Source organism: Muntiacus reevesi, chromosome 5 (assembly GCF_963930625.1).
Source record: "Muntiacus reevesi chromosome 5, mMunRee1.1, whole genome shotgun sequence".
Taxonomy (NCBI): domain Eukaryota; kingdom Metazoa; phylum Chordata; class Mammalia; order Artiodactyla; family Cervidae; genus Muntiacus; species Muntiacus reevesi.
This window is the reverse complement of record NC_089253.1, coordinates 124,346,340-124,374,039: the sequence shown is the minus strand read 5'-3', so window position 1 is coordinate 124,374,039 and position 27,700 is coordinate 124,346,340. Positions and strand designations below refer to the sequence as shown.

At 53.7% G+C, this 27,700-nt stretch overlaps 2 protein-coding genes across 2 annotated transcripts; both read right to left on the bottom strand.

The window, feature by feature from the left end:
• Nucleotides 1-440: 440 nt before the first annotated feature.
• CYB5R1 (cytochrome b5 reductase 1) lies at nucleotides 441-5,604 on the bottom strand. Its single transcript, XM_065936348.1, has 9 exons — nucleotides 5,525-5,604; nucleotides 5,069-5,218; nucleotides 4,883-4,955; nucleotides 4,267-4,373; nucleotides 3,944-4,073; nucleotides 3,227-3,310; nucleotides 2,049-2,134; nucleotides 1,514-1,613; nucleotides 441-1,242 (listed from the first exon to the last, which is right to left on the bottom strand). The coding sequence occupies exons 1-9, from the start codon at nucleotides 5,537-5,539 to the stop codon at nucleotides 1,070-1,072; spliced, it is 918 nt and encodes a 305-aa protein (XP_065792420.1). The 5' UTR covers nucleotides 5,540-5,604; the 3' UTR covers nucleotides 441-1,069.
• A 6,121-nt stretch (nucleotides 5,605-11,725) lies between these two features.
• Nucleotides 11,726-12,544, bottom strand: LOC136169429 (alpha-1,3-mannosyl-glycoprotein 4-beta-N-acetylglucosaminyltransferase-like protein MGAT4E). Its single transcript, XM_065937185.1, has one exon. The coding sequence runs from the start codon at nucleotides 12,542-12,544 to the stop codon at nucleotides 11,726-11,728; it is 819 nt and encodes a 272-aa protein (XP_065793257.1).
• Nucleotides 12,545-27,700: the final 15,156 nt, after the last annotated feature.

The window sequence follows — 27,700 nt, the reverse complement described above, 5'->3', positions numbered from 1 at the left end:
CCAGTCTGGCCAGGGCTGGTGATGTCAGGTTACTTTTTAAAGGACCAAGGCTTCTCTTCCAAATAGAAAGACAATACTTTGACTTATGTGCCAGGTACCCTGAAGGATAAATGCAGTGAAGGGCCAAGAGAAGGAAGGAGAGCAGGAGTGGCCAAACCAGGGACCACTGTGAGGGTACCTGGGCTCCAAAAGGTTCCCTCTCACTTATATTCTCCTTCACCCTCCTGAGAATTCTCCAGGGAGACCCTGTGCTTCTGGCTTTGCTGAGACAGCTGCTGAAAGGAGTGTGGACTTTGGGGACAGCTCACGTTTCAGCCAGGGCACAACCACTCCGAGGTTCAGTGGAAGACCTGAAGAAAATTCTATGCTGGGAAACACTTCTTCCTCACATTCTTAGCATGAAAAGCCTTGGAAAAAAGGACCCTAGACACAACAGCCTCTTAGGTGAACCCCAGGGCCTGAGCCCCATTTATTTGCATAAGCCAGAGGTTTCTGCCGCAGTAGCAGTCTCAGACCGGGGGGAGCCCCCTCCCTCCAGCCTCGGGAGGCCCAGGGCTAGACAGACACAAAACACAGTTCAGATTCCCCTCTCTGAGGCCTGAGGAGACCATTTCCTCTCTTCCTGTTGTCTCTAAAAAATAAGGTCTGTAAGTCTGCACCCCCACCCCCATACAGAGTCTGCTATGGGTCAAGCACCAAATATTAAATGAAACGCATTAAATGGGTTGTTCTTTCATCACAGACACAAAGACAACTGTGATGCCATCAAGGAACTAGCCAGTCTTGGAACAAGTGTGCAGGCTTCCTTCTCTCTGACTCATGGAAGAGTCTGCTCCAGGAGCCTGACCTGCATGTCATCACAGGGAGATTGGCGGCCTTCCAGGGGAAGACTTGGCCTTGGCCCTTTTCCATGGCTATAGGGATGTTGTTCCTGCAGGGACCATCCAGACCTGAGCTCTGAGTAAGGCAAATAGGCTGATACTGTTGGGAAGGGCATCTAGGGCTTATGGCCTTTGGGTGCTGACTGGGGGCAGAGGCCAGCCACAGGGCCAGGGGAGTGCGGGGAGGCTCAGTAGGTGAAGCGCATCTTTGGCGAGTAGCCCAGCTTGTCCAGGTTGGGGTGGCAGGCCAGCTGCACCATCGGGGGTGGCCCACAGAGCAGCAGCAGCACGTCCTCCCCGGGAGCGGGCAGGTGCTCCCGGATCATGTCCGCGGAGACGAAGCCCTTGCTGTAGGCCCAACCTGCACGGGGAGAGGAGAGCACCACCTTCCAGAGCCGTGCTGGCCGCGGGGGGAGGGTGCTCCGCTCGGCTCCCGGGAAGGCCTCCAGCTGCAGCAGCACCCACTGGTCAGCGGGACAGCCAGCCCTGCCACCCCCGGTCAAGCAGGGAAGGGTCCAGGGGACCGCTGTGTCTGTGCATTCGGAGGCTGGCAGCGGCAGCGGCTTTCACTGAGACCAGAACCCACGGAAGGGGGAACCCTGATCTGGGATGTCCAGCAATGGGGACGGTACCTTCTGGGGGGTGATCCAGAGTGAACCAGAGCTTAAAGCGGTTGGGGTGTCGGGCCTGCAGCTCCTCCAAGTCCTCTCGTAAGATTATGTCCTTTTCAGTCTGAAACGAAGAGGAGAAGCAAAGTCTTTAGGAACCTTCTCAGATTCCGAAACATAAAAAGTTCACTGCTATAACAACTTTCCAACCAGGAAAGAAAAAGAAAGCAGAAGTTCAAGGGTATAAGCAAGGCTTTGAGGGAATTAGGATGAGGGGAACGAGAGCGAAGGAGCCTTTATTGACACAATAAAAGGAATGAAGATGGACTGTGTAACAGGAAACTCAAGGAGTAAGTCTCTACACTCTGTAAATGTTTTCTCTTTCTCTTCCCTCAGGGGCCAGGGGAGGAATCTGGCTCAGCGCTCTGTCCTGCTTACTGTGGGGAGGGCCCTCTACGCGCAGCGGGGCCCTGGGCAGAGGCTGGGCCAGTCTACCCACCGTGACCACCATCCCCACACAGTAACTGTGAAATCCCAGGACTGAGAAAAGCGAAGCAACCTGGTTGGCAAACAGCAGAAAGCAGCGGGTAGGATCTTCGGGGTCTTTCAGGATGGCCCGGATCAGCTGCAGCATGGGAGTGATTCCTGTGAAGGCACAGATGCCCCACGGTGAGACGCGAGGCCACACTTCCCATCCCTGCCTGTGAGCCGCCCGACCCAGTCAGCCTAATTCTACTCACTCACCCTCCACTCTGCTTTCCTTCCTGTCCTAATCCTCTGAGCTTCTCCTGTGACTTCACAGCACCGACATTTCTGGACAGACGTGCCCTTTATCCCAAACTCACTACCTGTCCTATCTGCTGGGTGACTTGGGGTCAGGTGCTCAGTGTTCACATAAGTTCATGTTGTTGAAAACAAAAATAAGTCAAAGTGAAAGTCGCCCAGTCGTGTCCGACTCTTTTCGGCTCCATGGGCTATAGTCCACGGAATTCTCCGGGCCAGAACACTGGAGTGGGGAGCCGTTCCCTTCTCCGGGGGATCTTCCCGACCCAGGGATCGAACCCAGGCCTCCCACACTGCAGGCGCATTCTTTACCAGCTGAGCCACAAGGGAAGCCCTCATGTTGAAATCCTTCTGAAGAACCAATCCAGGACCCTGCTGAAGTCGCCTGGAGAGTAGGGCTCGATATCCCAGATGACTGCAAGCACCTACTGACTCAGTGATGAGGGGCCTAGAGCCTTGGACTTGCAGGTTGAGTGCCTGAGCTTTGGAACTGGGCAGAGCTGCACATTGGCCCTGCCTCCGGCCATGTGGAAAGCCTTCAACCTGTCCAAACTTCCGATTTCTCCTCCCTAAAAAGGGAAGGCTCATACCTACATCACAGATACACAGATAGCACAATGTCTGACACAGGCAGATGTCCAATGCTAGTTTCCTTTCTTCTCCACTGTCCTATTTCTAGCTGCTTCTCTGTTCTCACCCAAAATTTATTAGATTCATTCAATTTGAGGTCTTGGGAGAGCCCACCTGATCTTTCTCTCATAATGTCAGTTAAAAATAAATTTTTGGGGGGCTTCTACCTGATTATGATTTTGTTTTGCAGCACCCGGGGAGCTCTAGGCATTGCTGGGACCCCCCAGTTTGGCCATGATTACCAGACTTTCTGAGGGGCACCTGGAGCTGTCACGGCCACGGTCACAATGGAGGGAGGGAAGGGGCAGCCCTGGGGCCATGCACCTGTGCCTCCAGCAATCATTCCCAGGTTCCTAGCCATGCGTGCTTCTGGTGGAGCCTTTTTGTTGGGCTGGATGTTAAATTTCCCTGAGAAGTCAAGTGGAGAGATGGGAGAAAGAACAAAGTCAATTCAGCGAAGTAAGGAAACAAATGCAGAGTTGAAAACACGGCCCAGGCCATTTGAGCAGCTGCCGTGCAATCGGATCCTAGGGTGTGGGTGTTGGGCCAGCCCTGACAAGACACTTGCAAGACAATGGGGCCAGGACTGTCTGTCCCATATGATGAGCCACAGTGAGTCAATAGCTACCTCCTGCAGAGAGTCACTCCCTGGCGAGGGCGACAGGCATGGGGCCAGGTGTGAATCTACCTCCCCAGTGGCACAGAGCAGTGCCCACGCTGCCTAACGCACCCACTGTTCCCTTGGGAAGGGCGAACGGCATTGTCATCTCTGGCTCTCTGCAGCGTGGCCTGAGGGTGTCTCTGAGGGAGAGCGGGAGCAGCACGAGATTGTGTTAGTCATCCCCATGGCTGTCATGGCTGCTGAACTATGTGGGTTCGGAACTGACCTCGGGCACACGGGGCTGCATAAGACGCCTCTGTCTAACACCGGGGCTGTGTTCACAGGCGGGGCAGGTGGCCCTCACCCATGTGCACGCACACACAGAGCCACACTCCGCAGAGAAATCCGCGGGCACAAGAGTTGTGGGGGCAGGCCGTTACCTTTTCCGGCGTAAGTGAGCAGCCCACTTGGCCCTCGAAACTCCACCACGTCCCCAATCTTCAGGCTATCCAGGTACTGAGACATCTTCCCCCCCTCAGGAAATTTGGGGTGCACGCCCTTCAGATAGACCTGATAAAACAGAACGGCTTCTGAGTTCCCTGGTGACAGAACCTTCCTGAAGCTGGGCAGGGATGACACCAGGGCTCTGTCTTCACATCCACAAAGGACACGCGCCTCCTCCTATCCAACACATCTTGGAAGTTTCTACAAAGCTCAGAGGGAGGAGGATAAGGGCTCTGGGGGGTTCTTCTGACCCTCTTACCTTGATGACAAGATCCACGTAGCCCTGGTCCTCATCGCTGGTGACGGGAGTGTACGGCCTGATGACCAGGTTGCCGTCGATCCGGGCAGAGAGGTAGACATGTTTGCCTGGGGACCACGTGCAGAGCTACATGTGGACCGGCTGCACCTGGGCTACCTTTCAGAACACTCTGGGAGGTCTGAGAGGAGAAAAGCATCTTGCTCCCTACTGGGGTCCCCATGAGCTACCAGGCAGGGAGGATTCAACCCTTTGAGGCCCCAGCTGGATGCCTCAAAAGCTGCCCTCTGCAGAAACTCTTATCAGTGACTGCCAGGACCTTAGTGGAGAGCTGAGGGTCTGGGAAATGGGGAGAAGGGCAGAGTTTGCTCAGGAGCGGTATCTGCTGAAATCCTGCAGAAAGGAGGGGGGAGTGTTGAGTGCTGGAGATGTCTGGGGGCACTGAAGCCACGCCCAGAGTGGCCCAAGGCACCTCACAGCCTGGAGGGTCTGCATCCTGGTGGGGAAAAGCGGACAGAGTGCAAAGGCACCAGAAGGCGGGAGTGCGGTGCAGGAGACCCCAGGAGGGGAGCCACCCTGTCAGGATGCCAGGGAAAGGAGCCCACGCCACCCTTCTTACCCACAGGCAGCCCCAGAACGTGGTGAGCCGTGGGCAGGGCAAAGCGGAACCTCTTGGTGTTGTGGTTCACGGTCTGGAGGACAGATGACAAGCGTCTCACCAGGCAGGTCTGGTGTGGCCAAGGCTCCCGGGCACCCCAGCCACGGTGGAGCAGAGCTCCGGCCCCGCGCCTACTCCACAGCTCACCGTCTTGTCTAGCAGTCGCAGCCGGTACTTCTCGTTGGGGTCCAGGAGCGTGACCGGCGGCCGGCGGGATCTCCGCACTAGGTAGGCGCCCAGAGCCACGCCGAGCAGTGTCAGCAGCCCCACGCCCAGGGAGGCCAGCAGGACCGGGCTCTGCAGGCAGAGAGGGCAGTGACCGCCGCGCTGGGGAAGAGCCCAGCGCGCGGGCAGGGGCGGGCCCCGGTGACCTGAGCCCCGGGAGGGCTAGCCCGGACTCCGGCTCAGGCGCCAGCCGAGGCCCGGGGGCAGCCTGGGTGGGGCCCCCAGCCCGAGCGTGCGGCCCCGGGACACCGGCATCCGGGGCGGACGTGAAGCCCTGCCGGGCGGGGCCGGCGGCGACAGCCCCTGGTCCGGACCTGAGAGCCGGGTCCCCGAGGGGGCGGAGTCCCCCAGCTCGGGGGCACGGAGCGAGGGTCTTACCGGCTGCAGCCCCATGACGGGAACCGCGGGGCGCGCCGCGCAGCCGGCCGCCTGATCCCACAATGCGCCGCGGGAAGGGAGGGGGCGGGGGGGTCTGGTGGGCGGGGCCCGAGGGGCGGGGCCTATATTGAGAGGTCTGGGCGGGGCGGATGGGCGGGGCCGCCGGCGCCCCACCCCTTTCCCTCAGACCCGGAGCCCTACCCGGAGGAGCTGCCGCTCCAGCCCCTCCTCCCCCAGCCTTCGGTCCGTGGCCCCTGGGACCGCTCCGGCTCCAACAGGCAGAGTCCTGTCACACGTAGACGCACGCCCCGCGAGAGCTGGAAATCTCAAGCGTGCAGACGCTCAGCGAGAGACAGGCTGAGTAAAGCTGGAGGGCCCGCCAGTAACTAACGGTCGTGCAGTCTCCTTGGTTTCTCAACAGGCAGAATTTCGACCAGAGGATCCACAGCCTGGCCGAACCTCCTCAGGAATGACAGGGGCAGCTTCGTTGTCTGCTTCCGTGACTGGTTTTGCTCGCAAGGCCAGGCCCTCCGGCCACCAGGCCCATTCAGGAGCTCACTTTGGGTCCAGGTCAAGATTCTCCGGGTGGCTCAGTGGTCAAGAATCGCCTGCTAACGCAGGAGATGCGGGAGATGCGGGTTCCATCCCTGGGCCAGGAGGATGTCCCGGAGGAGGAAATGGCAACCCACTCCAGTATTTTTGCCTGGAAAATTCCATGGACAGAGGATCCTGGCGGACTGCAGTCCATGGGGCCACAGAAGAGTCGGACAGGACTGAGCACAAGCTTCTTACTGGGATCTGGGTTCTCCTGCCTCCAGGGCTGAAAACCTGGCTTTGGGGGTAGACTAAACTGAATCAGAACCTGGACAACTTACTCAACCCCTCTGTGATTCCTGTCTACAGATGGATGTGTGCTATTGTCTGTCTAGTTCATAGGTTGATGTGAGACCTAAGTGACGCGTGTAATGTACTTAGCATGTGGCCTGTCACAGAGCAAAGCTCTCAACAGGTGTCAGCTGCTGCAGTGACTCAGCAGACAGTACTGATGCTCAGTTAGGGATTGCAGCTGAGCTCTGCTGGCAGGAGAAGCCTGGGGCAGGAGGAGTCAGACACAGATGCTGAGAACCTGGAGCACACATTGGCCAGGATGGCCATTCTCTCTAATTCGCAGTTCCCAAATGGAATGGCGTTTGCCCTGGATTTCTCCCGAGGCTTGGTTCCTTGGCTTGTAGATGCCCGCCTTCTCACCGTATCTTCACGTGGTCTTTCCTCTGTGTGGGTCTGAGTTGGCACCCTTTCTCTGTTTGGTCAGACACTAAATATTTCAGTGGCATACAGTCTGTGTAGCAACTCTTCTACTTTGCTGCTGTAGCATGAAAGCAGCCATAGATAATACATAAATGAATGAAAGTAACTACTTTCTAGTGAAATTTTATTTACAAAAACAGATAGTGGATCCTCATCCAGCATTACCAGAACCCCTCAGATGAACTGATACTCAACCCCTTCCAGACCCCACAGAAAAGCAGTCAGAGACCTGTTCTAGTGGAGGGAGGCGGGGTGGCAGCCAGGCTCTCCAGTCTGGAGCTGGACACAGAGAGACACTCTCAAGTGACCCAAAGGACACCAGCTCAGGTGATGAGCACAGACCTCTAGGCTCCCCATGAGATGTCACCTGATTCCCGCCCACCGCCTGCCATCCAGCCCCTCAGAATGGCCTGCACTAAACTGGACAATGGGTGGTGAAGCTCCAGGCTCAGGAGAGCTCCCTAACTCCATCCTCCTGAGATGACCTCCCTTCTCCGTCAAAGTCCTCATACCTTCAGCGACTCTGAAGGACACTGATTGTCTCTGTTTCCCATTGATTTTCCTCTTATGTGACTCTGCTGGGCTTCTCCTTTGAGCAAAGTGACTGGTGGGAGAAGCTTCTATAGTTGGTAAGACTTGGCTATCAGCCTCAAATGAGGTGGGGGTGACTGCTGGTTTTGCGGTCCTTTAGGAATTTGTATTAATGGGATCATACAGTATGTGGTCTTTTGTATCTAACTTCTGTTTTGCATTGTGTTTGTGAGATTTATCTGTATTGTTGTGATCATAGTTTGTTCATTTTCATTGCTGATTAGTGTTCCATTGTATGATTAGATCAAATTTATCAATAAATACCTGTTCTACTACTGATGTCCATTTGGGTGGCCTCCAGTTTGGGGCCGTTAGAAATGATGCTCCTATGTACATTGTTCTCCATATCTTCTGGGGCACAGGCACTTGGATTTCTGTTGAGTGTGCACCTAGGAATGGAATTGCCCCATCGTTAGGTGCACGGTGTTAGATGCAGTGGATTCTGCAAACAGTTTTCTAAAGCAGTTGTGGTGGTTTGCCCTTCCACTAGTAGAGACGAGAATTCTTGCTACTCTACATCAGAGGCTGAGAAACACTTTGTCTAAAGGGCCAGACAGTAAATGTTCTAGATTTTGTGAACTATAGAGTATCCGTCACTGCTATTCAACTTGGCTTTGCAGCAGTGTGTAGAAAAGTGATTATGTAGAAAACAGTGTGTAGAAAAGTGATTATGGCCGTGCTCCGACACAGCTGTATTGGTGAAGCAGTCCATGGGCTGTGTTTGGTCCACAAACAAAGGGTTGGCTGCAGTTTACCAACCCTAGTTCCACATTCTTTCCAACGTGAGGTACTTCTTAACTTCAGACGTTTTGATGTTTATTTGCAGTTCTTCGAGGAAAAGTGAGAGGACCTCCTTGTGAAACACTTATTTGCAGGGTTCCTTGTTGAGGCTTTCAGCTCATGGGGTTGCCTGTCTTTTTCTCATTGATTTCTACTAGTTCTTTATATATTTCTGGCTGGATATTCTTCATCTGTTACAGGTTAACAATATTCCCACTGTGTAGCTTGCCTTTTCTCTTTATGATGCTTCTTCATATGCTGTTAAATTTGGGCTATATTGAAGACATCCTTCCTTATATTTTCATTGTTTTTTTGTTTCTTCTATTTTTACTAAATTCTTATGATGGATGCTTACCTTTAAAATTTTTAGTCTTGTTTATTTTATTTATTAGTCTCACATATTTTCACTTAAGACTGTAAATTTCCTTCTGGAACAGGATTAACTGCATGACCCAAGTTTTCCTATTAGTAATTCCATTATGATTCAGTTCTAAATATATTAGCTTCTATAATGATTTTTCTTTAGCTTATGAATTATTTAGAAATATGTGTTTATTTTAAAAATACGGGTTTAAAAACCTTTCTTTTGGTCATTAATTTAGAAACCAGATGGGTTAGAAGCTAATTGTGTTGCCAGAGATCTTGGAGAGTCTTTTCGGTTCTTTGGGGCTTGCTGAGCTGCTGCCTGGTCAGTTTTAATGCATGTTTCTAGCTTTTGTGTTGAATGTGTAGTTCTTGGTGTTGTGGCTTAGTTGATTGTCTCCCATATCTTGAAATCCTGGGTGATCCTGTCCTTTGCTCATTGCTTGCACCCCACTCCACCTACTATCACAGACATTGAATTTCCTCAGGGCGAAACCAGCTTAACTCGTTTACCTATCTGGAGTCCCATTTTTGTTTAATTATTTGGTCTCTGAGAATTTCATGTATTGTTTTCATCCCAGTAATCACCAGCTCAATGGACACAAGTTTGAGCAAGCTCCAGGAGTTGGTGATGGGCAGGGAGGCCTGTTGTGCTGCAGTCCGTTGGGGTCACAAAGAGTCAGACGCGACTGAGCGACTGAACTGGACTGAATACACAGAACAGCAACTTTTAAGTGTTACGTATGGTATATCTAGTTGTTTTATTTTGTTTAGAAAGTTTATGTGCTTGTTCATTTTTGGCTGTGCTGGGTCTCTTGCTGCGTTCAGGCTTTCTCTGGTTGCAGTGGGCAGGAGCTCCTCTAGCTGAGGGGCTTCTCGTGGCGGTGCTTCTCTCGATGGGGAGCGCAGGCTCCAGGAGTTGCGGTGCACGGGCTGAGTAGCCCCTAGGCATGTGAGGTCTTCCCGGACCACGGATCAAACCTGTGTCCCCTGATTTTTAACCACTGGATCACCAGGGAAGCCCTGTTTAATATAAGGGTTCATAGTCAGGCAAACTGCCAGTAGCAAAATCTTCGGTAGTTTCTTTGTGATTACACTGAATAGAAACGTATAGATATTTTTGCATAAATTAATAAATTCTGTATTGAAAATATTGTAATGAAGCCTGAGTATTTTCATTTAATGGTTGTGTCTTGAAGATCTTTTCAAGTCATACTTAAAAGTTTTTTTTTATAATAGCAATCAGGTAATTTGAAACTTCTTATTTCAGATAACTAGAAAAGCTGAACAAAATACACATAGCATCTGATCGAAAGCAACAGCAAGATATCAAGGTAAGGAAGAATTATCAGGCTAATGCCAAAGGGTTTCTGTCAGCTGAAAAAATTCTTATCAAAATTTTAAATGGAAATTCACCTAAAGACTTTGCGTTCATTTTACTGGTCAACACATATTGCAAGGAACATGGCGGTTTTTTAATCTTTTTTAGATGTATGGCTCACTGGTAAAGAATCTGTCTGCCAATGCAGGAGATGCAGGTTTGATCCCTGGGTCAGGGAAGATCCCCTGGAGAAGGAAATGGCGACCCATTCCAGTATTCTTGTCTGGAGAGTCCCATGGACAGAAGAGCCTGGCGGGCTGCAGCCCACGTTGCGCAGAGTCGGACAGAGCTGAGTGACTGAGCACGTGCGCACGCATGGTCTTCCGTGATGTTAGTTTCTAACGCAGCGGCTGAATAAATATCCCAGGGAGAGGCAACTAGTTATATCCAAACACTATTTTTTTAAAAAGTTAACTTCAGGAAAAATTTCAAAACCCCCTCAAAACCCTACAAAACCCTTTCATTTATGTTTTTATTGGGCTTCATCAATTTCGTTCATCAAATGAAAGAGAACTGGCACCTATGCTGCATTTAATTTTAATTATTGATTTTTGCATTAAGTTCTTTGTTGGTGTCACTCAGGTTTGGTTCTTATTATTACTACTAACCCTGAGTCTGTACCCGAATATTTCCTGAATAGATACAGGCAGGAATGTGTAATTCTGACTCCTCATTTTTCCGATGGGAATAGAAAGATTTCTAAGTTACATATTGTTTCTTTCCTCTAGAAGGTAATAGCTGCTGGTTCAGCTATTCATAACTCTATGAGGCAGGTAGAGGACATTTCAATGCTCTGGTGAAAGGAAACTGCCCTCTCCTTAGAAAAATGCACATATGTAAACACAGTTCTAGCAGATTCATGAATACTTGAAGCGTCCGTTCCTGAGTCCCAGCTAAGCAGACTTTCCTCCAGAAAGGTCTTAACCTTGACACATTAGAGGTTTGGGTCTTCCTGTGGTGGACATGTGTACCCCCCGACCCCAGAACGCATCCCTTCGGATCCTAACCCTCAAGGGGATGGCAGTAGGAGGTGGAGCCTTTAGGAGGTGACTAGAGCTTGAGGGAGGGTTCCTTGTGAATAAGATTAGTGCCCTCCTAAAAGAAGTCAGAGAGCCCCCTGCCCCCTTGGTGCACGTGTGAGGATGCAGCAGAAAGACAGCATCTGTGAACCAGGAGGCGGGCCCTCCCCAGACACTGAACCTGCCGGCACGTTGACCTTGGACTCCCAGCCTCCAACACACGAGAAGTAAAGTTCTGTTGTTTATAACCCCTGGAATATAACAGCCTGAACTGACCAAGACAGGTGTGTGGACGTGAGCCACCGTCAGCATGAGCATGGTGCTGTCATGACCGTGGTGGAGCGACAGGTGCTTTCTGGAAAGATCTTGGGCTGTTATAATTGTGTGTGGATGAGAATCAAGGCAGTTCCTGGTGCCTCCCTCCCTCTCTCTGACCCCCAGAAGCCAGCGGATGTTGTCTCATTGGTGCCCCTCATTGGACTGTACCTCCTCTCTGAAGCAGCCTACAAAAATCAAGAGTTGGGGTGACAGCACCCCTCAGCTTGCCTGGGGCAGTCCCGGTTTATGTCTGCTGTCCTGGGTAGTTTTACTATTGCTTCCTTTCACTGTCACTCTCAAAAGTGTCCCAGGTAGGAGACAAACTACATGGTGGCCCAGCTCAAGAGCAAACGGGCCTTGACCAATTTCTAGCTTTATTTCTTGCCAGCCGAGCCGATTCCATCCCCAAGCCCCACCCTTCCCGGTTTCCCGCGGTGAGGTCTACGCTTCCTCTTCCTCGTCATACTCCGTGGTCCAGACTTTGATCTGCCTGATCAGAAGCCAGGACTCCTGGGCCTCTAGCACCAGCAGCCGGATGCAGCCCAGCGCCTCCTGGGAGTCTTCTTCATAAGACACCATCTGGTCCAGACGTCCTTCCACCACTGGACCGAGCAGGGTGTATCGAGTGCAGCCCCCGAGGTCCTCCAGGGGCCCGTAGCCCAGCTCCACGCGCCCTTGCTGCAGCTGGTACTTGCTTTCTTTGTCAGAGCCCGTCAGCACCTCGATCCGGACGACCTTCTGGGGCTCCTCCAGGATCACCGTCAGGTGGTTGCCTCGGACGGGGCTGAGGGTGGCGAAGCTCTCCTGGTTCAGGGTGTAGGCGTACTGCGGGGTGTTGGAGGACAGCACCACCATGTCCGTGCGCACGCTGGCCGTGGGGTTGTCGGGCTCGCCAAAGACCTTCTCCTTGTCTGCAGGGAAGCAGGCGCTCTCTGGCCCGGAATGGTTGCCCACGTGGTAGAAGACTGAGGAGCCGAAGCGGATCGGTGTGTTCTGGGCCAGGAGAAGAGGGAACTCAGAGAGAAGCAAGTGTGTGGGTGTGTCCTTGGGGAAGACGAGGAGGAAGGAGGCCAGGCGGGGGAGGTCGCTGGAGCGGAACACCTTCCCCGCGAAGCTCAGGCTGGAGAACTCCAGGGTCACCCAAGGCAGCTCCTTCCAAGCAGACAGCGTCCGGTAGATGCTGGAAATGAACTTGGGCATGCAGCGCACCCGGTCGTCCAGCATCAGGAAGTATTCAGAGAGGTTGGCAGCGAAGTTCATGAGGAGGGCGTGGTCGGCCTTCTGCGCGGAGTACAACGCCTCGCAGGGTGAGGAGCGGTCCTCGGGCCTCAGGGTGCCCAGGGGAGGGGGCCCGCCGAGCTGGCCCCGGACCACCAGCAGCTGCCGGGCCTCGATGTGTCTTCGGAAGAGGTCAGAGATGTTGGCCACCGTCTGGCTGAGCCACTCAGGGTCAGAGTCCGACAGGAACACCAGCACCACGACACGGTCCAGCTCGGGGCCCGAGGACGCCTGGAACAGGGAGCGCAGGGTGTCCAGGAGGCGGCTCTCGTGGGGATGCAGCGCCGAGGAGATGCCCACCGTCAGCAGCTCTGGGGGCGGAGGGGCAGCTGTTAGCACCTCCCGAGGGTAGGCAGGTCCCAGGTCTCCCCCCACGGCTGCCCTAAGGGCCGGGGCCCGAGAGGAGCGTCCACGTCTGTTCCCGGGGAGAGCTGACCGTGGGGCAGGAGAGGGACGTGGCTTGCTCTCCTCTCTGTTTTGAAAGGCTGTTGGCCGGGGCGGGGCGGGGGGTGTGGGGGATGTCCTTTGAAGGACAAGGCTCCCTCCGATGGAGAAGGTTGCCAAGTCCAACGGGATGTTTGCTGGCCCTGACCTCAGCGTTATCCCAGTGGCTGTGTGTTTGCCAGACCTGGGTTGGAGGCTCTCCGGGGACCTGTGTAGACCCGCGGGGCCTGGCAGTGCAGAGCCCAAGGGTCGCTTTCACTGCCCCCTCCCCGTCTGGCCAGGCGCTCTCCTCACATCCCCGTGGGCGCTGTCCCACCTGCCCCCCTCCCCAAAGGGCCTGTCCTGAGCGAGTTTCCCTGAGGGACAGTCCTTAAGAGGCTGCTCTGTACTTCTCAGCATGTCGCTTGTTCGGGGGGTGGCAGGTATGGAGCAAAGACGCCTGCCCCACACTCCGCAGCCGGCCCAGCCTCGGAGCATCCTCCGTCCCGCCCACAGCTGTGCCCCCTGCCCTGGCCGCCCTCCTCCTCCTGGCCTGTCTGTGCCCCTGGCCTGCCGGCTCCCAGCCTTGCACCTACTCACTCTTTTCGTGGGGAGGGCCCCCGGCCAGGAGCTTGTACTTGGCGCGCTGGAGCCCCTGGGAGGTTTTCTGCATGTCCTTGAAGGCCTGCAGATGGTTCTTGATTTCAGAGCTGATTTGCTGTTGGTTGAGTTGCCACAGTATTTTCTTCTTTTCCTCCTGCTCAGAGTAAGATGAGCATCAGCCCCAGGCTTTTCCCTTCTGGGCCAGGCAAGCCCGGGATGCGGCCAACTGGTACCCCCCTCATCATGGGCACACGCAGGGCTCTCTAAAAGGGGTGGGGGGGGCCCAGCTTGTGCAGAAGGCCGACGGGAAGGGCCTGGCTTATGCAGCAGGGAGACTCAGCTGCCTCCACCTGGCCTGTGTCTGACTCCTCCACCCTCTGGCTGGCAAAGGCCGCCTAACTCGGCTCACCCGTGCTGGGCTCTGCGACAGACGCTGAAGGCTGGCATCTGGGCCTGTGGTCGGCTCTGATTCACCCAGTTCTGACTGCATACACGTCTCTGAGGCACCTTCCTTCACCCGCCCCATGCTAAGCTCGGGCTGCTCTGAGGCCTTCCAGAACAGCGTGGGCTCTAGGACCGGGCGTGGCCCGGGCGGGACTCGGACTGCTCCAGGTGCAGCGGTGCCGCTGCTGGGGGGTTCCTTCGGGGCTCAGGGATGTGGCCCCCGGGTGGCCCTCCCGGCGGGCGGGTCCTGGCAGCCCTGCGCACATAAATGCCCTCCCTTCCTCCTCGCCTTTACCCCGACTTTGTGTCAAGGCTGGCTCAGCACTGATCCTGTGTCTGACCCTCTCCTGATCCTTCCAGAGCTTCCTCCTTAGAGCGCGCACGGTGAGGCTAGGGCGTCTGCCAAACTGGGAAAACTCCCCGCTGAAGGACCGGCCCGTGGTCGGAGCTCCCCAGGGGGACTCACCACCAGCAGACTGTACATAAGATGCTCTTCCAGCCTCTCTTGGAGGAAGGAGCCCAGGAGCAGCAGGGACACGACGACCATGAGGTATCTGCACAGGCGGCGGCGCCCGGAGCGCGGGCCCGGATCAGCCCTGCGGAGACAGGCAGGCGTGGGCGGCGAGCTCCGGCTCCGCTTCCTCCCCGCCTCTCCCGGAGCCTCCCGAGCCTTTCTGCCCCGCTGACCTGCCCCGGCTGACAGCCCAGGTGGGGAGACAGAGGCCACCTCCCTCCCTCCCGTCAGGGCTTCCAGCTGAGACGGGAGCAGCGTCTGTCCCGGGTCCCCTCTTGGACCGGCGACCCTGCCTGAAGGACGCGTTGCCGAGGAGGAGAGGCAGGGCCAGGTGTTAATCGGGCCGTCCCCAGACCTCAGACTCAGCTGGCGTCTCCGCCCGGGTGTCCGGCCAGTGACTGGGGCCTCTCTGTCAGCTCTCACTGCCTTCTGAGTTTGCTCCTTCCCGGGACTGTGGTTGACAGGTTACGAGGCTCTGAGTCAAGTCAGAGGGACCGAGGGAAGCTGGTTAGCATGCGTCTCTCTCCCGTCCCCGGCTGGTCAGAAGGGTGGAAACCTTAAGTGGCTGGAAATTCCTAATCATGTGTCGTCTTGACCAGGTTGAGAGTGTTATGTCCATGGAGATTTTTGTCTCATGGAAAAGGTGCTTTGAGGGTTTATCAGAGAGCAGAGATTTCCCTGAGATCAAGGAGAAAACCCTTTAATGCTGCAGGATGGGGCCCCAGAGGGCTCTTCCGAGGTGGCCGAACCTGGGCATCCCTCCCGGGGGACCCTGCTTGATGACCCTTGTTCACCTTGAATGGGGGCTGCCCAGCACCCCAGCCTTGAGGCATGTACCTGCTTCTGGGTGAGGCCAGGGTCGAGTCTGCAAGCCAGCTTTCCAGGCTTTTGTCTCAAGCCCGGGAGTCTGGAAGTTAACTGTCAGTTTGAGTCAGTGGATGAAGGTGGGTATTGAGGAACCCCTTCCCCAACCGGAGCGCTCCCATCCTGCCCCCCGTCCCGGGCCGCCCGCCGGGTCTCTAAGCATCACAGGTTGGTCCCAAAGCTCCAATTCTCCCCCGGGCCCAGGACTACCCAGACCTCTGAAGTTCCCTTCTCTTCTCTTTCTCTGGCCTTTTTCGTTACTAAGAATGTATTTCAGTTCTTTCTTCTCTCCCTCCCCAGCTTAAGGTGAACAGAATAATAGCTTTACTTACATAAAGTGCAAAATAATTACCACCATAAATTAACATTTGTCACCTCATACAGATACCAAAAAAGAGAAAAAAAGGAAAAGAATTTCCTTGTGATGAGAATTTTTAAGATTTACTTTCTCAGCAGCCTTCAAATATACTCCACAGTAGCATTTACTGTGGCCACCTTGCTGTCCATCACATGCCCGGACTCCCTGATCTGATGCCTGCAAGTTTGCACTTTTTTATCACCTTCCTCTAATGCGCCCCCCCACCTCTGGTAGCCCCAAGTCTGATCTCTTCTGTGGCTGCTGTTTATTTATAGATTTCACAGACCACTGAGATCGTACAAAGTTTGTCTTTGTCTGTCTGACTTATTTCATTTAATATAGTGCTCTCAAGTTCTGTCCTGGTCACAGATGGCAGGAATCCCTTCTTTTCATGGCCAAATGGCATTCCTTTCTGCATGTCTCTGTGTGTCTATCACGTTTTCTTTATCCATAATAGTGCAGTTTTGACAAGCCTATCTACTTAAGAACTGTAGTCTTCTAACAGGACAGAACTTTTTGAACTAAGACTTTTCTCCCCTCCTCTCTTCCCCTCTTTGAATTATCTTCTAAGTTCCCCCCGCCCACCTTTTCTCCTCTGGGAATCAGAAAACAAAAAGCAAGCAAACAAAAGCCACTGAAAGCTGTGCTCTGAAGCTAGGCTGGTGAGAGAGTTTCTAGAACATTTTTTCCCCTGCATTAAAAAGTTACGTGTAGAGGCTTCCCTGGTGGCCCAGCGCTTAAGACTGTGCTTCCACTGCAGGGGGCACAGGTTCGATCCCTGGTCGGGGAACTAAGATCCCACATGCCTCAAGGTGTGGCCAAAATAAATACATAAAAATACTTAATAGCTATGTATTACTTTGATGTTCAATGCATTTTTTTTATGGTCAGTGCTTTCTAAAATCCTGTTTAAGAAATATTGTATACTACAGAGTTGTGAAGATATTCTCTTATGATTCTTTCTAGAAGTTTTACAGTTTTGGTTTCCCCTTCCAGCTTTATTGAATTATGGCTGACAAATAAAACTTTTATGTATTAAGTGTACAACTTGATGCTTTGATACAGATTTACACCGTGAAATAATTACTACAGTCAGCTCACATGGTTGCCGCTTCTCTCCTCCTCTCCTTTCTCTTCTCGTCTTTTGTTTATTCTCCTTTGCGGTGAAGGCCTTTAAGACCTGCTCTTTCAGCAAATTTCATGCATAAAACGCAGCGTTGGTGACTGCAGCTACATTGCTGTACTTTCCCTCCCCAAAGCTTACTCATCTTTGCTTCTTTTTATAAGACCTCCCCCGCTTCCCCTCTTCCAGGTTCTGGCAAGCAACGTTTCTATCCTTTGCTTCTATGAGCTTCACTATTTTAAATCCCCCATATAAATGAGATCATGCAGTGTCCGTCTTTTCTGTGTCTGGCTTATTTCACTTGGCATGACGTCCTCAGAGTTCATCCATGTCGTCACAGATGGGAGCATCTCCACCTTTTTAAAGGCTGTGTAATACTTCCTTGAAAGTTTATACACCACATTTTCTTTATCTGCTCCTCTGTCAGTAGACGTTTAGGGTGTTTCCTTTCTTAAATAATGCCGCAATGAACATGGGAGTGCAGGTATCTTTTTGAGATCCTGATTTCAGTTCCTTTGGATATACAAGTACCAAGAAATAGGATTGCTGAATCATAAGTTAGTTCTAGCTTTAATTTTTTGAGGCGCTCCCATAATGGCTGTACCAATTTATGTTCCCTCTAACAGTGCGCAATTCCAGCCGAGACTTATCTTAATTTTTCTTTTTTAGTAAAAGCAATTCTAACGGAAGTGAGGTGGTATCTCATTGTGCTTTTGGTTTGAATTTCCCTGATGACTAACGAGAGCTTCCCTGGTAGCTCAGTTGGTAAAGAATCTGCCTGAGACCCCAGCTGACTAATGATGTTGAGAATCTTTTCGTGTACCTGTTGGCCATTCGCAATGTCTGCTTTTGAAAAATGTCTCTAAAGGTCCTTTGCCCATTTTTAATTGAGTTATTAATATTATTATTTTTTTGCTGTGGAGTTAAATGAATCCCTTATGTATTTTGGATATTAGCCCCTTACCAGATGAATATCCTGCAAATAAATACCTTCTGTTCAGGGGCTGCCGTCTCATTTGTTCATGGTTTCCTTCACTGTGCAGAATATAGTGCTCGTTTTTAACTTTAGGTTTGTGTCCATCTCAAATTCATACTTGCGCATGGTGTGAGGTAGGGGTTGAGGTTCATTTCTTTGCACTGATACCCAGCTCTTTCAGCACCATTTTTGGAAAACGGTTTCCCTTGCCTTCTGAATTACCTTGGCATCTCGTCAAAATCCAGGAAGGGCAGAAGCCTGCAGCAGTTTCCACTCTCGTGTCGTTCTGCTGATCCGTTTTTACTGCGCTCTGCGTAACACCACGTCGCCCCCTCCCCCGGCTCCGAGGTCATAATGCTGCTCTCCTGTGGGTTCAGGTAGGAACCTGTGTTCGGGTTCCAGTCCTGCTGGCGTTCCCACACATCCTGGGGCGGTGCCACCTCTGTGACAAATCACAGGGGTTTCTACCCCTATTTAGGTTTCACCCCCTATTTCTTGGGGGTGGTTTTCTAACTGTGCGGCTCACCGAGCTTCAGCAAATGTGAACAGTTGTGGCGCTGCGTCACCGGCGAGTGGGAGAGCGGTCCCCGGAGAGCTGCTCTGTGTCCGGTGCGGTCCACGTCCACCTTCCCGGCCCACCCACCCCCGGGTCTGGAGGACCACTGATATGGTTTCTATCACTATGGTTTGCCTTTTCTAGAATTTACCTGTGTTTATCTTTCTATGATTTCTGATGAGCATTTCAGTTGTTTTAGCATTTGAATACAGTGAATAAAGCTGCTCCAGAAATTCACGGGCAAGTTTCTGGGTCAATAAGAGTGCGATGGCTGGTTTGTGTGGAAGGTGCAGGTTTAACTTCGTAAGAAACGGCTGGGCTGTTCTCCAGAGTGGCTGCACCACTGTGCATTCCCACCAGCTGCGTGCTCGGCAGCACTTGAGACTTCAGTCCTTCGTGTGAGCCATCCCGGCAGGGCTTTGTTGGCGTCTCATTGTGTTTTATCCCTTTTGTAAATTAAGACATAATTTACCCACAGTAAGACCACCTCGCTCTTGCAGCGTTCCCTAACTTTCACCGTGCTTGGCCAGTTGCATAGTCACCATTGTAATCCAGCCACAGCCTGGCAGGACACCGTGACCTCCAGAGCTCCTCGTGTGCCTTTGGATCCAACCCGCTGCCTCACTTCCAGCCCCTGGCGACCATGCAGCTCTTCTCTGCCCCCAGAGTGTCCTGGCAGCGGGGCCGCGCCGCTTGCCTCCGCCTGAGCCTGCCTCTTACCCATCCGTGCTGCTGAGAATCACCCTGTCGCGCGAACCTCGGTGCCTCCTCGTCTTCCCTGCTGAGCGATGCTCACTGTGCATGGACCGCAGCGTCTTTGCAGTCACAGCTTGGTGGATGTTTGGACTGTTTCCAGGCTTTGGCAATCACAGATGAAGCCACTAAAGACTTTCCCTTTCAGGTTTTTGTGTAATGTGTTTTTATTTCTCTCAGATAAACATCTGGGACTGCAGTACTGTGTCATGTGATGTGTGGTTTAGATTACAAGAAACTGCTAAACTTTTTCTAAAGTGGCGCCTCATTTTATTTATTTATTTATTTTTTCAGTGGGTTTTGTCATACATTAAGTGGCGCCTCATTTTAAACATCCACCTGCATTGTATGGGAGTTCCAGCTGCTCTTCAGCAATACCTGATTGTCAGTTTAAAAAATTCAACCCTTCCCATAGGTATACACATAGTATCCATTAGCATGGTGGACTGGCTAAATTTGTAGGTGTGCCTACTGAAATGCAGACGCAATGTCTCCAGGACCTCACTCACCAGTGCTCCAAAAGACAGTGATGAGGGAACGTGCTGGGGGGACGTGTCAGGCCATCAGCTGGTACAGGAGCGGGTTGTGTTACATCTTTGCTGACCCATGACAGCAGTGAAGACCTTGGCTGGCTGGTCAGGACCCTGGAAGTGTGGGGACCATGTCCGGGCTAGGGAACGTGATTGGATGACCGGGCCTGTGTGCAGATGTGGCAGGTTCACATCCCCCAGGGAACACCTGTCATGGAGGGGGGCTGGGGGACGAGGAGGGTGGGCGATGGAGGCCCCTGTGGTGCTGGCACTGCGCACGTGTGAGCTGAGGGGCCACAGGGAGCCCCACGTGGACGCTGACTGGTTAAGCTTGACTCTGCTCCTGTCGTTCTTGAACGTGCAGCCTGCGTGCAGGACCGCGTGCAGAGACACTTGCAAGCGTCCTTCCCCGGGAGACCGACCAGCCAGACCCCGCCCTGCTGACAAGCTGTTTTCTCGGGAACGGGCAGTCTCTCTGGGTCTGAGTTTGCTTTCCTGCCTGAGGTACCAAGAGAGCACCACTCTCTGAGGGTCGGGTCCACTGGCATAGGTGCCACAGGGCACAGCCCCAGACCAGGAGACCTCCACCCCCCCCAGCAAAGGAAGAAGGGGCGGGGCTCGCGCCACCTCCCCGACAGGCGCGTGGGGCGCCTCTGGGAGCTGACCACGTGCGGGGCTGCCTGCGGTGTGCATGCAGCCGGGTCAGAGGTGCGATCTCCAGGGTGGGCCTTCCATCCACATTCTCGGTGCTGAGAATGACAATCCCCCGCCCCTGGTCCCAGCAGACAAGCAAACAGACCTCCAGCCGGTCTCCGACCCCGTGGAGCTCAGAGAGCCGCGGTCTCAGAGGGGCCGTAGCTCCGCGACGCGGCTGCTCCTTCCTCTGCACGGCGCCGCCTCTTCTGACCCCGTCTTACCTGGGCACAGCACCGCTCCGGTGGGCTGGACACAGTGCCCCCGAGTGGCGCAGCGCATTCAAAATGACCTGCTCCCCAGACCGGCCATAGACACGGGGGTCCGGAGACCAGGGGTGTGGTGTGCCTCCCCCGAGACCACGGCTCAGGAGACCCCGGCTGCCACCGTCAACCTTCTCCCGGACTTGTTCATCCTCCTCTCGGCGGACACCTTGCTGGGTGGTTCACGGAGAGATCAGATCCTTCCCGGCAAGAGCAGAATCACCTTCCCAACACACGAGAAGAGAACAGACCCGTCCCGTGCCCCCCGCCGTCTTGCCTTCCCTGCCCGCTCGGCCTCATTAGGTCAGAAGAAGCTGCCCGCCTCCTGTGAGAAGCGAGACCGCGGGCAAAGGACCGGGCGGAAAGAAGCCAGCGGGCTGCCTGGAGCTACGGACAGCCTGGCTGCGCCAGGCCGGCTCTCCCACTGCGGGGCGCGCGCTCTGCAGGGCCCGGGGTCAGCGTGGTGGTGCTCAGGGCTCCCTCTGGCGGTGCTCGGGCTCAGTCGCCCTGCGGCCTAGTCCCCCAGCCACGGATCGAAGCCGTGTCCCCTGCATCGGAAGGCGGGTTCTCAGCCACTAGACCACCGAGGAAGTCGCTGAGCTGCTTTAAAAAGCATCAGCAAAACAGAGCAATCCCCCCGCCCCGCCCCTCAATACAGCAGGTGCCTGGGGTGTGCGGAGCCTTCCCCTCTTTCCTCCTGGAAGCAGGAGAGGACACCTCTCCCCGACCCGACCCCCCCTGAAGATGCCCTGCGTCTGCTGGAAGGAGCGTGATGACGCTGCTGTCAGGGCAGAGAGTGGAGGAGAGACGTCTGCACACACAGACTTGGTTCAGCAACACGCTCCTCTTCCGTCGCCTCCCCACATCTGCGGCTCCTTCTCCACAATCGCCCCTCTTCGTTCAACCCGACAGAAAAGTGTTTGGGTTTCGCCGCTTCTCTGGGTCTTAATTTCCTCAGGAGGGCGCCCTGGGTCACATAAAACCCGTGGGAAATAAGTGTGGCTGCTGCTCTCATGTGCACCTGCCCTGTGTCCATCTAGTTCCCAGGACCGGCTCTCATGACCCATGCCAGGACGTTTCCGAGCACAGACAGGAGTCCATTCCAGCTTGGCAGCCCTCGTGAACCAGAGCCCATCGGACTGGTTTCAGGGCTTCCCAGGTGGCTAGTGGTCAAGAACCCACCTGCCAATGCAGGGGATGTAAGGGACGTGCGTTCGATCCCTGGGTCGAGAAGATCCCCTGGAGGAGGGCATGGCAGCGCACTCCAGTACTGTGGTCTGGAGAATCCCGTGGACAGAGGAGCCTGGCGGGCTGTGGTCCGTGGGGTCGCAAGGAGTCAGACAGGATTAAGCAACGTAGCCGCAGACCGGCGTCAAAGCTGTCGTTATGGAAAACGGCCACGAGGTGGCAGCACGGACTCAGGCGCATCGCTGGTTACTCAGGGGACCAGAGCCTGGGTTGTCAGTTCCAGCGGAATGTGCCAGAAGGAAACCCTAAGCCTTGTGCCTCAAGACTTCCTCCCTCTGCCCCTTTATCCCCCAGCACATCCCACTCCTGCACCCGCAGTGTGGGGTCGGTGCTGGCATCACAGGTGGGGCGACCCTAACTGAGCCTGGAGGTGGGAAGCCCCTTCCCCTGAGACCGGGGCCCCACCCCCGTGCGGGTGCGGCAGCTTGGCTTCACAGCAGGAGGGCCAGCCCCGATCCGGACACTGTGCGCTCAAGCCGGGGGAGCAGGCCCCCCAGGGCCGCCAGAGGCTCTCGTGGGCGGGCACACCCTCAGCGCCCCCAGCCCCTCGCCTTGGGAACCGAGCTTGCTCACACTCCGGGGCTGTGACCCCCAGAGTCAGCGTCTGGTCCTCTTTTTTCAGTGTATTTGGAATTGCAGTCTGCAGGTGACTTACAATGTCCTGGGTTTTTTTTTTTTTCCTTTTTGACCTACAGCAACCTGATTTACCTAGATGTATATATGTCTTTTTTCGGGTTCTTTCCCCACATAGATGATTACAGAGTGCTGAGTGGTGTTCCTTGTGCTATACACCAGATCCTTGATTATTTTATAAATAGTAGTGTGCCTATGTTAATCTGAACCAGCTAATTTCTCCTGGCTTCCCACCTTTCTTTTGTGGTAGCCATAAGTTTCTTTTCTAAGTCTATGAGGCTCTTTTTCGTTTGTAAAGTTCATTTGTAGCTATGTTTAGACTCCACCTTGGGATCCAAAATCACTGCAGATGGTGACTGCAGCCATGAGATTAAAATATGCTTGCTCCTTGGAAGAAGGGGATGACAGAGGATGATGTGGCTGGATGGCATCACCGACTCAAGGACCATGAGTTTGAGTAAACTCTGGGAGTTGGTGATGGACAAGCAGGCCTGGCGTGCTGCAGTCCATGGGGTCGCAAAGAGTCGGACATGACTGAGCAACTGAACTGAACTGAACTGCTCCTTGGAAGAAAAGCTATGACAAACCTAGACATCATATTAAAAAGCAGAGACATTACTTTGCTGACAAAGGTCCATCTAATCAAAGCTATGGTTTTTCCAGTGGTCATGTATGGATGTGAGAGTTGGACTATAAAGAAAGCTGAGTGCTGAAGAATTGATGCTTTTGAACTGTGGTGCTGGAGAATACTCTTGAGAGTCCCTTGGACTGCAAGGAGATCCAACCAGTCCATCCTAAAGGAAATCAGTCCTGAATATTCAATAGAAGGACTGATGCTGAAGCTGAAACTCCAATACTTTGGCCACCTGATGCAGAGCTAACTCATTTGAAAAGACCCTGATGCTGGGAAAGATTGAGGGCAGGAGGAGAAGGGGACGACAGAGGATGAGATGGTTGAATGGCATCACTGACTCAGTGGACATGAGTTTGAGTAAACTCTGGGAGTTGGTGAAGGGCAGGGAAGCCTGGTGTGCTGCACTCCATGGGGTCAGAAAAAGTCGGACACGACTGAGTGACTGAACTGAACTGAGACCCCCCTGAGAAGTGGTGTCATGTGATATTTGTCTTTCTCTGTTTCACTTACTTCATTCAGCGTGATCATCTCTAGCCTCTTCCCTATGGCTGGAAATGGCATTATCTCCTCCTTTTTGATGGCTGAGTGATATTACATTGTGTATATGCACCCCATGCTCTTTATCCACTCATCTGTCCTTCTGGAGAGTTGGGGGGGGGGGTGGGATAAATTAAGAGTTTGGTATTAAAACATACACATGAATGCATATCAAATAGATAACCAAAAAGGACCTACTGAATAGCACTGGGAACTCTGATGAACACACTGTAATAACCTGTATGGAAGAAGAACCAGAAAAGAAAAGGATGCGCGTCTCAGTATAAATGAATCAAGTTCCCCTACACCTGGAACAAACGTCCGACCAACTCTGCGCGGAGACAAAAATTAAAGAGTGGGAATGGTGCCACCTTGTGGCCATTTGCTGTAACAACAACTTTAAAACCTGGGCTGATGGGCCCTGAATAGTCACAAGACCTGCGGGGCTCTAAACCACCTCCCCTCAAGAAATGTCCTAGGGGAGTTCATCGGAAAAGAATTCAAGAGAGCGCAGACATTCGAGAAGCCAATTTCAAGAGGTAAATTTTACTCACCCTGCTATGTTTAACACGGATACCCAGCAAGGCCGCACTGCACAGCAGAGGGAACTCTTTTCAACGCTTCGCGCCAGCCGGGACGGGAGAGGCGTTGGGGAGAATGGATTCAGGCACATGTATGGCTGAGTCCCTTTGCGGTCCACCTGAAACTGTCACTACACTGTTAGTTGGCTGTACTCCAATACAAAATAAAATTATTTTTTTGTTGAAAAGTCAGTTTTGGTTAGGGTGATCCTTTAGAATAAATGCACCTCTGAGTGACTAACATTTAGATCAACTAGTCAAAAAGGTCCATCACCCACTGTTCTAAAACACTGATCCGTGGAAGAAGTTCTGCTGGGTAACAGCGTACCCCTGCCTTCCCGGAGCTGCTCTCTAGCTGTGGTCCTCGGGCTTCTCACCGCGGGGGTGTCTCTTGCTCCAGGGCAAGGGCCCCGGAGCGCAGGCTCAGTCGTGTGATGCAGGTTAGCTGCTTCATGGCCCCTGGAATCCCCCTGGACCAGGGGTCGAACCCGCGTCCCCTGCCATGGCGGACAGCCCTATCCACTGTGCCGCCAGGCAAGTCCCTCGCGGAGGTGACGCTACACGCGCTCCCCGGCATCGGGGGCCCCAGGCTTTCTTTCCTTTGTACAGGAGGCGGCGTGACAGGAATCGGCTTGGCCAGTCCTCCCTGGACATCGTCCTCCACGATCCACACGGTGGGTGAGCTCACTTCCTCTGTTGTGGTTGGGTTAGGGCTTTCAGTCGCTCAGTCGTGTCTGACTCTGTCGGGAAGGTCGTGGGACCAGTCCTCACTGTCCTACGAGGCTTCCTACACTGACTTCCTCTCTCCTCAGGCCATACCCTTAAATCAACATGAGTAGAAATTCACAAGAGTATTTGCAGCAGTGAATATGACTTTATTCCCGCAGCGCAAAACGGCCTCTCAGGGAGCCATTTTATTACTCCACCCCCCCTGATCCACAAACAGCAGGAGACATTTCGTCTTTGGGTTCATCCATCTCAGGATCAGCAGTCGCGCTAATCACCCGCGTTACTTGAGAAGCATTTGCATTCAAACCAGACGTCTCAGGAGCGGAAACCAGTGCCCCTAACCCAGAATGGCTACGCGGATGCCCTTCAGCATGTCCTACACTCGAAGATCCTCGCTATGGAAACGTAAAGTACAGCAGACGCACAGGTTTACCAGCCGTCACTGTAATCTTAATTGCCTATCATCACTGCAAATCCTTTACCTGATACATGAAATCAATAACTCTTCCCAAATCATGAAAACTGTGGCTCACTCATAATACTGAAGCTACGAATACACAGATGGCAAAGATTTAACTGTTGGCTCCTTCATAATCCCCACAACAGATCTGACACAGGAAAATTATGACTCATGGAAATCAACAACCGAGTAGGAGAGAGGTCGTCACTGAATACTAGTTGCATTTGAAAATGTTTACCACTCATGAGCTGCTCCTTCGTTAGGCCTAAAAGAGCCTAGATCTATCCCAGGATGCCTAAATTGAAGGCTCCTAACATCGATGGGACCAGGCCTACGGTGTGGACACGGAGCAGGAGAGGCCGTTCTGCAGCTTTCAGACCGGACGGAGGGAGAAGGGGACACGCAGACTCCGGAGCCCTTGGGGACGGGCTCTCCAAACTCCAGGACGGACAGGCCGCGGGGGTCCCAGGCCCCGCTGCCCTCCTGAGCGGGATCGTGGGCGCGTTCCCCTCCCCTCCCCCGCCCTCCCCTGCGAGTCCCCAGAGGAGCGCCCTCGGGGTGCAGCCCGCTGAGAGTGAATAGAGGGGTCACCTTTCTGCTCGGTGCTTGACAAAGACTGAAGTTGCTCAGCGGTGTCTGACTCTGCCACCCCGTGGACTGTAGCCCGCCAAGCTCCTCCGTCCGTGGGATGTTCCAGGCAAGAATACTGGAGTAGGTTGCCCTTTCCTGCTCCGCATGGACAAGCAGTTTTTCCCCCTAAACGTGACACACGGCCACCCCTCCGGCCTCACGTCTCCTCCCTACGGTCCAGGGTGGTGGTGCGCAGGGGGCATAATGTCCAGGCCAGCTCTGCAATGACAGAAGCGATGTAAGGTCCGCTGGGCCAGGCCCCTGCGCGTCACAGTTCCACTCCGAGTCAGGGTCTGCGGTTAAAGTCCTGTACGAACGGACCTGAGGCTCACAGAGGCTGGCAACTCATCAAGGCTGGGCAAGGCAGGACCTTGGCTGCTTTGATTATGAATTTAAATTATTTGTACAGTACACGTTTTACCAAATTGGGTGTCTTATAGAAACCAAGAAAAGCATATTTTAAAGAAATTGCTTCCATATTTTAGCCAACAAATATTTGAATAACTTGTGATTCTATGAAGGAAAGCGTGTGTGAGCAGTCCTGCTGCTCACACATGTGAGAACGCGTGTGGACCAGCATTCAGGTCTGTCTGCTGCCAGCTCCCGCGGCTCCCGGGCGCTCAGCTGGGGTGGGCCGCCCGCTGGGTCTCCACTGCGCTTGCTCAGGTTGGCGGCAGCCTCGGCCCTTGGCTGTGGGGCTGCTTTCCTCATCTCTCGTCCACGCTGGGCCCGGCTGCCAGTGGCCCTCCACGTCAGGCGAGTGGCTGGAGGAGGAGAGCGTTCTTGGGCAGCAGGTCTGGGGCGGGATTTGACCATTCGAACATCGGCTACTGACTGGGAGGGAAAACACCGCCACGGCGGCACTTAGAGCTTTCTCTCGGCTGGTTGCCAAGGCGCTGAATCAACCCAGAAGAGGGACGCTAGAATTGGAACAACTTTGCTCTAGAAAGGCTGAGGTCCTGCCTCGCTCACGTGGTCTGTGTGAGCACCAGGTCGGCCTGCTCTGTGTTGCCAGCGCGAGCCTCATTCATTCATCAGGTCTATCCTTCTGTGAACCCAACCTGCATGCGTGGAGCGCAGAGCCTCTGCAGGCGCTGCCTGTTGTCAGGGTCACAACTGGGAACACAACAGGGGTGGCGTCTCAGGTATTCCTAGACCAGGGAGAGAAACTAGACAAACACTGAACCACTGGACAAACACTGAACAGACACTTCTATACAGAGAGAGGTATGCACGTGCACACACCCAGGTACACGCTCACATGCACACACACCCAGGTACACACTCACATGCACACACACCCCCAGGTACACACTCACATGCACACACACCCAGGTACACACTCACATGCACACACCCCCCCCAGGTACACACTCACATGCACACACACACGCCCAGGTACACACTCACATGCACACACACACACCCAGGTACACACTCACATGCACACACATCCCCAGGTACACACTCACATGCACACACACACCCAGGTACACACTCACATGCACACACCCCCCCCAGGTACACACTCACATGCACACACACACCCAGGTACACACTCACATGCACACATACACACACCCAGG

Excerpts from the sequence above, each read along its gene's own strand:
- CYB5R1 (XM_065936348.1), bottom strand. Across the intron at positions 4,074-4,266 it reads ACGTGGATCTTGTCATCAAG|GTCTATCTGAAGGGCGTGCA; the intron begins GTAAGAGGGTCA and ends CTGTTTTATCAG. Across the intron at positions 3,311-3,943 it reads GCTCACTTACGCCGGAAAAG|GGAAATTTAACATCCAGCCC; the intron begins GTAACGGCCTGC and ends TTGACTTCTCAG.
- LOC136169429 (XM_065937185.1), bottom strand. The coding sequence starts at position 12,544 with ATGAACTTCGCTGCCAACCTCTCTGAATACTTCCTGATGCTGGACGAC.